Source organism: Corvus moneduloides, chromosome 8, assembly GCF_009650955.1.
Source record: "Corvus moneduloides isolate bCorMon1 chromosome 8, bCorMon1.pri, whole genome shotgun sequence".
Lineage (NCBI taxonomy): Eukaryota > Metazoa > Chordata > Aves > Passeriformes > Corvidae > Corvus > Corvus moneduloides.
Window position 1 is genome coordinate 34,123,483 of NC_045483.1, and position 13,980 is coordinate 34,137,462.

Sequence of the window (13,980 nt, forward strand, 5' to 3'; positions counted from 1 at the left end):
ATACGCCAGGAGCCTCAAGACAATTGGGGAGATCCCCCATCCCTCAACCCCCACACAGAGAAAAGCAACATGATGTTTAGGGATGCTGGTCCTGGCTCCAGGCCGCTCCACTCAACTCCGGCGTTCCCAACATCTCTTACCATAATCTTTTACGAAAGTTTGGCAAGTCTAGGAGTAAAATATTTACAGGATTAACCATTCCTGGCTGTCTCCAGCCAGCACACACCTTTGGGAAGTGTTTGTCCCTTAAATACCCGAGGGAACAAACAAGGGAGATGTTTAAACAAGGCATTTTGCGATAACACCTGGAGTTTCTCCCAGGAGGTTTTTTTTTGCAGCAGCAGCCAGCTGCTAAGGGACATGGGTGTGCTTGGAAGTGTCCTCCCTGCCACTGAGAAGCCACTGTCTCCAGGATACTTCTTTGTGGGAAGGGAATCAGCACAACTTGAGGACCCAGAGCACCTGAGAGGTGGGCACACACTTCTGGGGACAGCCACGGGGTGAGCAGAGTGTGGGCACCCGCTGGCATTGGATTGCTTTGATTTCCACGGTGAAAAAAAAACTGAAGGGAAAAAAATTCCTTTGAAAACAAGGAATTTTCCAGGGAAATACTCCTTGGGTCTGGGCAGAATCCAGCTGGAGGCTGCAGTGAGCAGCTTTGTGAAGGGGCTGCTTTAAGGACAAGACTGGTGATTCGAATTTAATCAGATACAAACCCCCTGAAGTAACAGGAAAGCATTTAATCAGGCACTTGGCACACCACGTCAGCAATTCCAGGGAGAGCCCTTACAGCCGCAGGGATGTTCTCCACCATCCCAGCTGCTTGCCATCACTGCCCAGGTGGGAGGGTGAACATCCAGCTCCCTCTGCAACTTCACCCACACCTCCCACCACAAGTGTTGCAGCTCCTCCGCATCCCCAAAACACATAAGCAGGAGATTCCTTGGGTCGGGATCGGGCAGAGCCATCCCTTCACGGGGGAGCCCCACTGCTTGCTTTTAATTTAGGAAAAATGAGGCACTCGCTCGGGTTTGGGACCTGCTGGCTGCAGCTTTGGGACAGAAACAGGGGCATAGCGGGGACTGACCTAAGCCAAACCACTCTCGTGGGCAGTCACCCCTTGGGACAGCTCGGGCACCCCGGGATCCTGTCAGGCTTTAGGGATGGGCTCCTCTGGAGACAGCAGCAGGTCAAAGGGAACGAGGGGCCGGACCAGCAGCCGCACCTCGGGGCCGACAGGGTTCGCCCGCAGGTTGAGGCTCCGCAGGGATGCCATGGAGGCCAATTGATCCGTCGGCACCTCTGGAAAAGAGCACGGAGGTGAGAATCCATCCTGGAGGGGAGGAAGGGATGAAAGCTGCGCTTGATGGACAGCCTGCAGCAAACCCTGCTCCTGCTGGTCTGCAGGCTTTGATCAAAAGAGAAGCACAGTGAAATATTAATTTGTCCAACTGCTCAGGCAAATGGTTATCAGTTGGACTCGATCATCTTAGAGGTCTTTTCCAACCTAAATGACCCTGTGATTCTATGGAAAGTGTTGGCAAGGTGCAAACACCGAGATATCCGATGTGGGCACTGCCCTCCAGTTCTCCCAGTCCTAATAAAACCCCTGCTGGGACCCTAAACTGGGATTCAAAGACTTATTCCCTGATTTTATTCCTGGTGTTGCAATGCCCAGGAGCCCTCTCCAAGCTAACAGGAGGGCACGTGGTCTTTGCCCTCGTTGGATAGGCTGCAAAATGGCTCTCAGCCATCAACAGGCACCCTTCTATTTTGCAATTTCCATGAATTGGGTGTTGTCCTTTAGAAAACATTACATTTACAAACTCTGCGTTAAAGAAAAGGCGCAGGTCTCCTGGATGGTCCCAATGTGAATCCACTGAGAGCAGAGGAATGAGACTGATATGAAAACATAACCATTAAGCTCATTAAAAGGTGATAGATTTAGCTTTTTTGCTACAATTCACAATATTTTGGGCTTGCAAAGCCCATCTGTCTGATTTATAAAAACCAATTTCTTTTTAATTTGGCCACCAAAATGACAAGAGCCTTTTATATCCCAGCTCCTGTTTCTTCTGCCAGCACCTGGAGCAGAATCGTGGTGTTGTAATTATATCTGGTAGATGATTATGTGATTTTTAAACCATGAAACTTATTTTATGCTGGAAAAAGACTCAAACACTCTGACACCTTTGTTTTTTTGCTCTTTCTTTTCCAGAAAATGGTGCTATTTTCCATACACAAATTCCCTAGGAGTGCATCTCTCCTCAGGCAGAGCTTCGCATGAATTTTTTTAATAACTCTTCTTCATGGTAGATTTGTTCATTGCCATTCCCCTCTATCATTTTGCTTTTTTTTTTTTCCCCTTGATGCACATTTTTTTTTCATAGGTCTTCCTATTTAATCATCTTCTAATGCAGCAGAGAATAAGAAGTTTAATCATCCTCTCATGCAGCATGATAAATTTAAAAGTGCTTTCGCTCATTTTGCTTAACTTAGGGAGTTAAGGAAAGTATTTTAGGGACCAAGACCTTCCCAGGCTGGGAACAGCTCAGCTCTGCACCTTAATTCCAGGTAAGGAGCAGTGATTCACCCCTGGCATGAAGGGACAGGCAGGGCACACAGTGCAGCCTGTAGCTGTAGGGTTGTGCCATGGGAGCCACAAATTCCTCTAAAGACAACCCAAAGCATCACTTGCTGCCTTCCCAGTGGATGAGGCACTTGCATCTGAGCCTTCAACTGGCTTCACCAGTTGAGCAAAAAACAGGGAGGGAAAAGGCATTTACATAATTAAAGCAGAATGTGACAATAAGCGAGTGACACCATCATGGAATGGTCTGGGCTGGAAGGGACCTTCAAGCTCATCCAGTTCCACCCCCTGGATGGAGGCAGGGACACCTTCCACTATCCCAGGTTGCTCCAAGCCCCATCCAACCTGGCTTTGGACACTACCAGGGATCCACAGCTTCTCTGTGCCAGTGCCTCATCACCCTCACAGGGAAGAATTTTTTCCCAATATCCCATCTAACTGTACTCTCAGTTTGAAATCAATCCCCTTTGTCCCATCTCGACATTCTCAGGATGACAATAACCAGAGTTGCCCCCAGCAGTGACCTCCCCAGCCTTGGCAGCAGTCTCAACAACATCCCTATTAAACCATTAATCAAGCAATAAGGGGAAGAGAAGCTGAAGCTCCAGGCACCAAAACATCCCCATGGATCTGGGAGCTTAAAAAGCTCGTTTGATATCACTCTAATAATCAGGGAAAGAGTTAAAAGCTCTGACAGTAATATACACATAATTACAGTCCAGGGTTAAGAGCTTATTTAGGTGAAAAGGGTGGCTTGTGGCACCGAATGTCTCCTTTCACAGAGCCCACAGGCTCCAGGCAGGCATTAATTAATCTGCCTTTTACTCCTGTTTCCCTTTGGAAAACATTACCTACTGCCTCCAGTTCAATATGTCTTAGCAGGTCACTCAGCCCTTTTTCAGCAGGAGCTTTTAAATCGGGTTTGCAGCCCTGGCAGGAGCCTCTCCAGCATCCCTGGGATGGCAGAGGACAGGCAGGACCAGCACTGGCCCAGGACCACAAACCAGGGGATCTGAGACCTTATAAACACGAGTTCACGTGCAGGGGAGCCTGGAATCTATTTGGGAAGGGCTGGCAGGAGCAATGTGATTGCCCAGGATTTTGTTTCCTTGGAAAAATGGGCTGAAACCCTCTGGCTTTCTGGGCTCTACCTTTTCCCTTTCCAGAAAATGTGTAAAATAAGCTCATGTCACCTATTTCTGCAGCCAGACAGCATCGTGTGCACTACTCAGACATATCCTTACAACATTTTAGCTTGAAATTGTTAAATTTTACTCTGTTTTCACTTTCCCCACATCTGGAGGACACCTCCCAGCCGAGGGGAGCCTGGTGGGAGGTGACCAACCCTGGCAGCCAAGTTCTCAAGCCACCCCCTCCCCCAGGATCAATCTGGCTGGGTGCAACCCTGGGTGCAGCCTTTCCTCCCTGCATTTTAGCAGGGAATGAGGCACCAAAAAGCTGCACTCCCTCCTTGCAGCATCCTGCTTGCACAAAACGAGTGGGAAAAATGCTCTTTGGAGACCACGTCGGATTGAAATCAGTCATTTCAACTCAAAAAGTGATGGAGAGAATTAAAAGTGAGACAGCTCTCTCTGGGAGGTGGGAGAGAAAAAGGGGGTGAGGAGAGGCCGTGTCTTTCTCTGGCTCCTATGGAAGCAGTTTTTAATCCCAGTGCTTCTACGGGCAGAGCCAGGGAGCAGCTGATGTGAGGCTGTTCATAAAACTCATGTTGCAGGGAGCAGCTTTCCCAGAGCAGCTGAAGCAATCCCAGATAAAACAGCAACATTGAGTGGGCTCCGATATTCGCCTCCCTGGGGATCCGTGGGGGCTGTGGGATGCTCCAGCCCGGGCTCTTTGAAAGCTGCATCCTAAATAAATCCCCTTTTATCTGTGTACAGCAGCTGCCCCTTTTGCCCAGCTTTTGGAGACTCCAAAGGCTTCAGCTTTTGCACATGAAAGATTTTCGTCCCGCTGCAGGGTTGAGGGATGAGCATCTCTTGCCATTCCTTTAATTTAATTTTTAGGGGATTTTGTAGTGTTAAACAGCTCCTGTTTGCTCTGGGAAATGTCCAGGTGGGCTCGTGTCCTTGCTAAGCTTGGCAGTAAACATCCCAGCCCAGCATTCCCGGGGCCGGGTTCTGCAATCAACTCTGGTATTTTAATGAAATCTGGAGATTTTGGGTCACCCCAGCTGGAGGTGCCTTTAAGAGCTCCACCCCAGCGTGGTGAACAGGGCAGCTCGAATGGGGCTTGACTCCCACTGTGCCTGCAAAAGCTTTTCCCTGGGAGGCGGTGGAAACACCAGGAAAGGCAAGTGGCTAACCAGGCTCTGACTCTTTAGCATCACCCCCCGGCTGATGCTAAATCACCTTTTTCCAGTGGGAAAAGGTCCTTCTCACCTGCGATCTCGTTCTCTTCCAGGTCAATGGTCTCCAGGGTGGGGACGGTGGCCAAGGGCTCCGGGAAGCGCCGGAACCTGTTGCGGGAGAGGTTGATGTCCCGGAGGTGCTGCAGGGAGGTGATTTCCTCGGGCAGGCGGTGCAGGTAATTGCCTGCCAGGTTGAGCTCTGGGAAGAGAGAAGGGAGGTGGTGGGATGCCAGGGAAAAGATGGGAAAATAACTAATGCACGGCTTGATTTACAGCCTCTGTCCCCCGTGGACTGCCAGCTCCCTTAGTGGGATTCCAGCTCCAAAAATTGGGCTCTTTTTCTGCTGTTTTCCGTGATTACCATTGTAGTTTTGCCTGCTGGGAATACCACTTTCAGGAGTGATGTTTTTGTTGCTTGCCTCAGGCTTTGCTAATGAAATTGGGCAGTCTTTTGCAAGCAGGGTCTGTAAAAAATAAGGAATATTTCCTGATAAAGTCAGTGCAATTACCTCCCCGATGGACATTTGTCATGGCTCTCTTTATTCATGTGCCTGAACCCCTTCTGAGGGATAAACAGTGGTGGGTCTTATATGTGAAAAATATCTGTTCTCCACAGTTTACCCGTCTGTGATGCTTTTTTTTCTGTGATGCCCCAGAAATGAGCTGTGGGGCCAGGAGCAGCACTCCTGGGAACAAAACCCAAATCCCCCTGTCCCAGTGCCCTTCTCCAGTGGCACAGGGCTTTCTGCACTATAAATACACACACAAGCTGCCCCGCCCCTGCTAATACCTGGTATTTATAGGTCCTGCCTTATTCAGCCTGTCCCCAGCCCTGGGGCGTCTGTTCCCGCTGAGACCCAGCACATTCATTGCCAGAGTGATTGCTTCACTGGTGGAGCAAAGCCCTTGCTGGGGAACAAGGCCATTTTTTTCCCTTCAGGGCCTGTTGTGCTGTCTAGAAAATGAAAATTGATTTCCTTTGCTCGATGAGTTTCCTTTCCCTGGCCTAGGGGTGTTCTCACAGATGATGCTCCGGCTCCAGAACAAGGGAAGCCTCCCCAGGCACCCACCGCAGTGGCATTTGTGTGGTACGTTGTAGCAACAAAATTGATTTTAGAAGCTGCCAGAGCATCCCCAGCACTGTCCCCGGTGTCCAATACTGTGATACTGGATGCTCTGGGTGCTTGCATGGCCATTTTTTAGCAGATTAGCCTCTGGCTGCTTTCTCTGGGCTCCACAGGGAGGTGTCCCCGTGGTGCTGATGATCGTTCCCCTCTCCTGCAGTGATTAACTCTCACTGATGTTTCAGATGAGGACTAATTGGCCAGCACAGCCTGGATTGCCCCGTCTCTGCCATGCCCCGTTATCCCCAGGCTGCCTTTCCTGTTCCCCTCCATCCCCAGCCCCATCCTTGGAGGGAGCTGGAGGGCGATGAGTGACCCCGGAGCAGCCTGATACCAGTTTGGGAGGGTGGGTGAGAGCAGAACCAGTGTCCTCTTCCTTCAAGGGGCAGAAAGTATAAGGAAAAATGGATTTTTTGGGTCTGAACTAATGCTTGTAATGGGGTATGAGCTCAGGGGAGACTCTCAGGTGCTTTGCCCCCCCTGCAGCAACCCGGGGGTTCCTTGAGTGTCCCAGAGGACTGGAAGTGGCTGTCCCTTACCTGTCAGCTGGCTGAAGGTGGTGACGAATCGGCTAGTGATGGACTTGAGCTCGTTGTTGGCCAGGGAGATGCGATGGATCCCCTCGGTGACGCTCCTCATGGCTTTGTAGATTCCAACGGGGAAGGCCATCAGTTTGCAGTTGGCCAGATCTGCGCACAGAGAGACCCAGGCACCTCATAGTGCAACCAGCTGGGATGGAGCCATGGATCCCCCTGGTTTTCCACCTCTTCATCCTCGATTTGCCCGAGTGCTGTGCCCTGTGTACTCCTATCCATTACGGGGATCTTGGCAGTCACCTCCACAAACTTTGAGTTTGAATCCCATCAGGAATGCCAAGGTTGTTCTGACTTAGGTGTTCAACCCTAAATCACATTGCAATGACTTCCAGGCTGCACCGTCCTTTCGGAAACCCCCAGCCAGCCTGCCCATGTCTAATAACTTCAGTCATCCTGCTCCCCTGAGTCCCTAATTCCCTGGGGATAGCTGAGCAGAGCAGGGATGCTTCTTCCACCGCTGATGGGGATGGAGCAGGGATTTCCCTGGGCGTGCTCCTGGCTGGATTTCCCCTGGCCTTCTGGTCATGGGTGGTTGTCCCATGGCAAGCAGTGGGGAGGGGAAAAAGATTTGGTTGTGCTTCTCAGCTCGTGGCCTTTTGGTTTTGTCCTGAGTTGTTTCTGTTTCCCCTCCCAGGAGATGTCAGGGGTGGAAGCCCTGTATCCCAGCCCCGGGATGGGCTCTGCTTCCTGCCCCCTCCCCAAAGCCACTGCGGGGGCTGATGGAGCGAGCTCCATCCTCCCACGTTTCTCTCAGGAGGATGTGGAGAGCCTGAGCAATGAAGCTCCAGCTCCCGGCAGACACTGATTTATATCCCAGGGCTGGGAGTCCAGCGGGAATAAAAATGAGTGGTTTTCATCTTTCGCCTTTGATGAACTGTGCCACACTGTCAGATATCAGCTGGAAATGGGGAAACTGGGGAAAACACAAATCTGACAAGGCAACATGGGGAAAAATCTGCTCCTGCCACTGCTTGCAAGGAGGGACATATCCCATGGGACTATGTGTGAACCTGCTCTAACTCTGGGAGCCCGAGGGCCCTTTGGGGGAGCCTTTCCCTTCTCCAGAGCCGCGGGGAGGGAACGCCGACAGCTTTTTTTAGACCGTGGCAGTGAAAAATAGAGCCCTGCTCCCGGATACCCGATCCTTGTCCGGGCCCCGAGCGGGAGCCGGGACGGGGCGCCGGGCTTACCCAGGGAATCCGCTTTGTTCTCCACCGTGTCGTTCACCTTCCTGGCCACCCGGGCGACTGCCTCGCCCATCCTCTTGTGCATGCGGGCGGCCGGTCCCGCCGGGAATGCGCTTCGGGCTGGGGGATCCAGGGCTGGAGGGAGAAACCAGCCACTCTGGCCTCTGGGAGATGGATGCTAAAAATAACCGGCGGGATCAGTGTTCCCAGGGGAGGGAGGGAGGCTGTGCTGGGGCTGGCATGTCCCTCAGGGGCGAGATTCCCACCTTTCCAGGATGGTACTTTTGGGGTATGTAGATGCCTCCTATTCCCTGGCTTGGAATATGGGGATGTATCTCCTTTCCTGGCATGGGATTTGGGGATTCATCTCCTTCCTTGGTTTGGGAAATGGGGACGCATCCCTTTTCCTGGTCTGAGATATTTAGATGCATCCCCTTTCCTGGTATTGGATATGCCATTTTCCTGGTTTGGGATACGGGCATGCGTCTCTTTTCCTGGTGCGGGACGTGGGGATGCATGCCCTTTCCTGGTTTGGCATGAGGGGATGCAACCCGTTTCCTTATTTGGGATATAGGGATCCATGCCCTTTTCCTGGTTTGGAATATGGAGATGAATGCTATTCCCTGGAATGGGATATGGGTATACATCCCCTTTGCTGGTGTGGGACACGGGGATGCATCCCCTCTCCTGATATGGGATATGGGGATGCACCCCATTTCCTTTTTTGGGATTTGGGGATGCATCCCCTTTCCTGGTTTGGGATATGTTGATCCATTCCTTTTCCCGGTGACTTTATTCAGCTCTAACAAAAGAGCTGTCTAGCCAAAACAATCCCGTACAGGACGGAACGGCAAAACACCGCCTCCCGCACCCCATTCCCCCCAAGAAAAGAAAAGACCGGTCTTCCCACGCCGGGAGTCGAACCCGGGCCGCCTGGGTGAAAACCAGGAATCCTCACCGCTAGACCACGTGGGAGGCGCAGAGAGCCTCGCGCGGCGCCGCGCCTGCCCCCTGCCGGCGGCGGTGAGGGGGCGGTGAGGGGGGCGGGGCGGGGCCGCTCCGCCCGCGCCGCTCGGCGGGGACAAAGCGCGGGGCCGAGCGGGGCCATGTCGTCCGCAGGCGGCCGCCAGCCCAGCCAGAGCCGGGCCATCCCCACCCGCACCGTCACGCTCAGCGACGCCGCGCAGCTCCCCGCCGACTACTGCACCACCCCCGGCGGGACGCTCTTCTCCACCACACCGGGAGGTAAAAGCGCCGCGCCCGCCGGGGCCTCCGGGGGAGCGCGCCCGGGCCAGCCCGCGCCGGGACCGCCGCGTGTCGCGGGAGCGCCGTGCCTATCGCGCCTATATCCCGCCTATATGTCGCTGATCTATAGCGTCTGCCGCCTGTTCTCCTCGAAGCACACGCGTGGAGATGGGTTTATTGTTTTTCCGGGACGTACCGGGAGCGCGGAGGGTCCCGGCGGGGTGGCAGCTGGATCCCGGGACGGGGTGGCAGGAAGTTCCCGGTGGGACCCGGGCACCGGGGACTCGATGCCTCGGCCCGACCCCGCCCCGGCACCGCGGGGTCGTGACGTGCCTCGTCCGTGTGCAGGGGAGAGGGACGCGTGGTATTTCGGGGTGCCACATCCATCGGCATCCCCGGGACGCGTTCCCACCCCTGCCGTGAGTTTGCCAGGTCTCTGCGGCGGGACAGCGTTGAGCGCCCCGGGACAGCCGGGACCCAGTTGCCGCCGGGGTGTTTGGCCAGCGCCGAATTATCGCCTGTCGTGCCCAGATAAGAGCGGGCAGAGCGGCGGCGCACTCCCCCCAGCCCTCCCCGCCGATCCCTGGCGGAGAACCTTGGCCGGGGCGCCCGTCCCGCCGGGAAACTCCTTCAGCAAACAAGCGCTGCCGAACCGGATTCCCCCACTCTCTTCCCGTCCTCCCCCCAGGCACCCGGATCATCTACGACCGCAAGTTCCTGCTGGACCGCCGCAACTCCCCCATGGCCAAGACCCCGCCTTGTCACCTCCCCAATATTCCCGGCGTCACCAGCCCCGGCGAGGCCGGCGAGGAGACCAAAGCGGACGCCAACAGCTTGAACCACCAGGAGGGCAAGCCATCCATGGGTAAGGGACCCCCAGGGTGGGGCAGGGCGGATTTGGGGTGGAGGAGAAGCCCCCTAACACTGCTCTCCTTGCCTCTTGCCAGGGGACGATGCTCAGTTCGAGATGGATATCTGAGTGGGAACCACGGAGAGGCAGCGACTCCCCAGACCTGTGCACCCCCCATTCGGCTTAGCAGGATCCGTCCCGGCAAGGCGGAGGTGGCAGCGGTCCCCACCAGTGTCTCCCTCCCCGCCTGTCTCCTCCCCCTCTTTTTTTGGGGGGAGTGCAGCTCTGTCTTCTCCCCTTTTGCGGGTGACTGGTCCCAGCATGTGCCGGACGGAGCATCCCTTCTGGATCCGGCCCTGTTCCTCCTCTTCCTCCCGCCAGCAGCCTGATCTCCACCAGGCTTCTTTTTAAAACATCCCTTTGCCTCTTCTGCTGCCCTAAAATTCCCCTCTTGTTACCCAAACCACCCACTGCCAGCAGCTTGGTGTTCTGGAGCTGCGTCACCCCTTCTCCTGGAAAATTTGGGCAGCCTGTCAGGAGGAGGGGGAAACACCACTCCTAAAACCGTGCGCCTGCTCGCGCCCCAGGGGAGGGTATTTTTTGAGTTCCCCTGGGTTGTGCTGGCATTCAGCGGAGGATGACGCTGGGAGCCCATTTCCTTCAGTGCTCCAGGGGTCCGGTGTAGTCCCTGATGGCATCAGCCAGCGTGCTCACATCCCTCCTACCCAGACTTTTTCCATCTTGGCCCTCCAGCGAGGGGCTGTGTCCCCAACCCACCAGCCAGGACTCACAGCAATGTAGCCATATGTTATAAAACCCCCTTGCTTTTATTTTTTTGGTACTAAAAAGGGGCACTTTACCCTCAACGACTCCTTCCGGGCTGGGGCCAAATGCCTCTGGAGAAGTGCTTGTAGTGCTCGGGTTTTTTTTTACCCCCCGGCCCTTTAAAATGTGAATCCCACAGGGGGGAGATCCCTCTGGCGCCGTTGGATGTCTCAGGAATCACTGGGTGTCCCTGGGGGCTGCGGGGGCTCGCCAGACACCACAGGGATGGGGCGCTCTGCTCTCAGGGTGCTGCCATCGATGCCATCCTCTGCTTAAGTTTTCAGGATGGGATTTCTCCCATCCGGAGCATGCTGTCGTGGATAAGGCATTTCCACGTTAACCTCCCCTTTGCCAGCCTGGCATGGCATGGCTGTCTTGAGCCTCCCCTGGAGATGGGATTTAATTTTCCCGCTCCCTCCGTGCGAGTCTCGCCCTGACAAGCAGCGCTGGGCAAGGCCGTGCGTGGCCGCAGTGGTGCTGGGCTGCACCCCCTAATCCCACCAGCCCCCCCAGTTTCGATTTTTTACTGCCTGTTGGGAGCCATCACCAGCTCCACAACCTTCTCAAGTGCCATTTTATCAGCCCCCACCTGAGTGCCTGCTCCATCCATCCTCCCTCCCCTGCTGGGGTCGCCCCTCACCTTGGTACCCAACCCTGGGGACCCGTGCTGGGGAGAGGGACATCCCACAGGCTTTGTGCACTTTCCATCCCATAATTTATTTCTCTAGGTGTGTTTGGCACGGGGCAGCGCTGGTGGCGAGCTCCCATCTTCCAGCTGCTTTTCTCACAAGGAGGGGGGTGGGAGAGGAAAAAGCAAAAGCACAACCCCAGGGAATGGGTTGTCTTTCCCATCCTTTCCCTCGCGTGGGAGGCGAGGTGAACGCGTAGCCCGGCCGCCGTAGGCGCACGAGTGAGTGAGTGCGAGTAGAAATATGTATCTGCGTGTGGGTGGGTGGTGATAAGACACACACAAATATATATATTATATATAAATAAATATATTTTCCTTGGAGCGAGAAGATCCTAGGAAGTCGGTTAGGCCCTCGGATTGAGGGAGGGGCAGGGGCAGGGTGCAAGGATATCCTTGGCAGAGCGGGGACAGCCACCGTGGATGCAGGGACCTGGCGCCCTCAGCACAGCTGCTCGTTTTGGGAAACCTGCTCTGCAAGCCAAAAATAATTAGACAATATCCAAGGACAATGTGACTTAATGGACAGGAGCCGGAGGGAAACCTTTTTATTTTTTCCATTTATTTTTTTTCTCTAAACACCCCCTTTCACAACCTCCTTTTGTCTCCGTTCCCCATCCTAGCGACTTTCTCCCGGTTCTCTTTTGTAAGCGGGCTCGGGGCTGAGCAGGGAGGGAGTGCCTGGCCTCGCCAGGGCGTTCCTCTGCTAGTCAAGGGATCCATTTGGGATTTCTGTTGTTTTTTACCGTCTCTTCAAGCAGGTGTTTGGGAGGAGAAAAGCTCTCGCCGGTGGTTGCTGTTACAGTGAGATCAATAAATATCTTGGTTCTACTAAATCGAGGTGATTTGGACTATGATTCAGGGGGGTGGGGACAATTTTCCCTTCCCTTTGGAGGAAACTCCCTTCATGGGCCGTCCCCCAGTCACGCCCAGAGAGCAGGGAAAGGTCAAACCCCGAACCAGCAGCTGAGGGTTTAATTGCAAAATATCACACACAGAGGAACCTGGTTTTCCCGTAGGTCTCCCATGTGCAAAACTGTCCCAAACTGATCATTTGTCCTCTCTCTAGTGGCTGCCTCATCCCTGGAAGTGTTCAAGGCCAGGTTGGATGGGACTTGGAGCAGCCTGGTCTAGTGGGAGGTGTCCACCAAGCTGGCCTTGAACCCTTCAGGGATGGGACACCATTAATATATGTTAATAAATTACACTAATACATTTTTAGATTTTTTAAAACCAGGTCAGTCTCTTTTATACCATCCACTCTAATTGGGGAGGGGTCTGAGCAGCAAAAGCCTTTTCCCCCACTAGGGTGGTGAGGGATGGCAGCAGTGGGATGTCCCCTCCCTCTGGCTGCAGAGGGTGCCCCCAAATTTTTGTGGGTGCCTCAGCAAACCACCAGCATCACTTCTTGGGGATGCATCCCTTGAGGACACCTTGGCTCTGTGTGTGAAATACCACAGTGGCACATCACATTCCCAAAGCATTCAGATCCCAGGGGCGAAGCCGGGAGGGCGTCTCCAAGGGTTTGGGGGGCCTCTTGGTGCACCCTGCCTCGGCTGCACTCGGAGTGGTCCTGCCATGACCTCCCGTGGATTCTGCTCATACTGCAGCAGTCTAATTCTGCAGCGTCAGGGAAATTTGGAGCGTGCGTACCGAGAGGAACACGACGGGAAAGTTGCTGACGAGGCATTTGGGAGCTTCTTTTCCCTGGGTCTGGTTTTGCCCGTGCAATGCCGGTGACAGCTGGTTCCCTCCCAAATTTTGGGGTGCTGTTTATTTGTGAATCCCAGCTCCCCAAGCTCCGTTAGTGAGGGGTGTGTGTGTGTGTGTGTGTGTGTGTGTGTACCCCTGGATTTTGGTGTGCTTCTAGACACTGATTTGAGATCTTAAAACGGAGAATTAAAATAAAATCAATTTTTAAAGTTGTAACATTTCAATCTAGGACCGTAACTGCGGCAGAGCAGCTGAGGGCAGGGTATTTTGGCTGAGCTGGATGCTGGGAGCCTGGCTAGGATCTCAGATCCCGATGAACAAACTTTCCAGCCCTGCTTTCCAGCTGTTACCATTTTCGGACTAGCTCTGGGCTGCGTTTACATTCCTGGCCCTCCTTCCCAGTGCCGGTGAACGTGTTAATGCCGCTTGTCTCCTTTTCCTTTGCCATGTTGGTGTCCCATAAATACCGATTTGGAGCAGCACGGCAGCTGTGGGTGGTGCTGGGTGTGGGCAAGGCTGTAACGCTGGGGGCAGCTCAGGGGGAGGTGGGGTTGGGGTTCTACCTGGGGCCTCTGAGAGCCACTGTTTCAACCCAAATGGGATGTGGGAAGGCAGGTGGGAGCTGAAAGGACTGGGGTTTTTATGGATTAGCTAAAATAGCACCTTTCCATGGCAATGAGGGAAGCCTGATGTCGCCTGATGGATTCACTCTGTGCGGCGGACTCCAGCAGGAGATGAGCGGAGCTGGGTGCTGGACCTGCTGATACCTGACCTGGCGGAGCCATGGCAAGAGC

The 13,980-nt window shown here is 54.2% G+C and overlaps 2 protein-coding genes and 1 non-coding gene across 3 annotated transcripts; 1 reads left to right on the forward strand and 2 right to left on the reverse strand.

The window, feature by feature from the left end:
- Window positions 1-725: 725 nt before the first annotated feature.
- LRRC20 (leucine rich repeat containing 20) lies at window positions 726-8,053 on the reverse strand. The gene is made up of 4 exons (XM_032116297.1): window positions 7,869-8,053; window positions 6,622-6,771; window positions 4,990-5,157; window positions 726-1,302 (listed from the first exon to the last, which is right to left on the reverse strand). Exons 1-4 carry the CDS (start codon window positions 7,948-7,950, stop codon window positions 1,151-1,153), a joined length of 552 nt encoding a protein of 183 aa, XP_031972188.1. The 5' UTR covers window positions 7,951-8,053; the 3' UTR covers window positions 726-1,150.
- A 715-nt stretch (window positions 8,054-8,768) lies between these two features.
- Window positions 8,769-8,840, reverse strand: TRNAE-UUC. The gene has a single exon. It is a non-coding gene; the product is annotated as a tRNA-Glu (tRNA).
- Window positions 8,841-8,915: 75 nt separating this feature from the next.
- Window positions 8,916-12,309, forward strand: EIF4EBP2 (eukaryotic translation initiation factor 4E binding protein 2). The gene is made up of 3 exons (XM_032116298.1): window positions 8,916-9,110; window positions 9,799-9,975; window positions 10,058-12,309. Exons 1-3 carry the CDS (start codon window positions 8,972-8,974, stop codon window positions 10,087-10,089), a joined length of 348 nt encoding a protein of 115 aa, XP_031972189.1. The 5' UTR covers window positions 8,916-8,971; the 3' UTR covers window positions 10,090-12,309.
- Window positions 12,310-13,980: the final 1,671 nt, after the last annotated feature.

Excerpts from the sequence above, each read along its gene's own strand:
- LRRC20 (XM_032116297.1), bottom strand. The coding sequence starts at position 7,950 with ATGCACAAGAGGATGGGCGAGGCAGTCGCCCGGGTGGCCAGGAAGGTG. Across the intron at positions 5,158-6,621 it reads CACCTTCAGCCAGCTGACAG|AGCTCAACCTGGCAGGCAAT; the intron begins GTAAGGGACAGC and ends CTCTCTTCCCAG. Across the intron at positions 1,303-4,989 it reads GGAAGAGAACGAGATCGCAG|AGGTGCCGACGGATCAATTG; the intron begins GTGAGAAGGACC and ends GCTCTTTTCCAG.
- EIF4EBP2 (XM_032116298.1), top strand. The coding sequence starts at position 8,972 with ATGTCGTCCGCAGGCGGCCGCCAGCCCAGCCAGAGCCGGGCCATCCCC. Across the intron at positions 9,111-9,798 it reads CTTCTCCACCACACCGGGAG|GCACCCGGATCATCTACGAC; the intron begins GTAAAAGCGCCG and ends TCCTCCCCCCAG. Across the intron at positions 9,976-10,057 it reads GGAGGGCAAGCCATCCATGG|GGGACGATGCTCAGTTCGAG; the intron begins GTAAGGGACCCC and ends GCCTCTTGCCAG.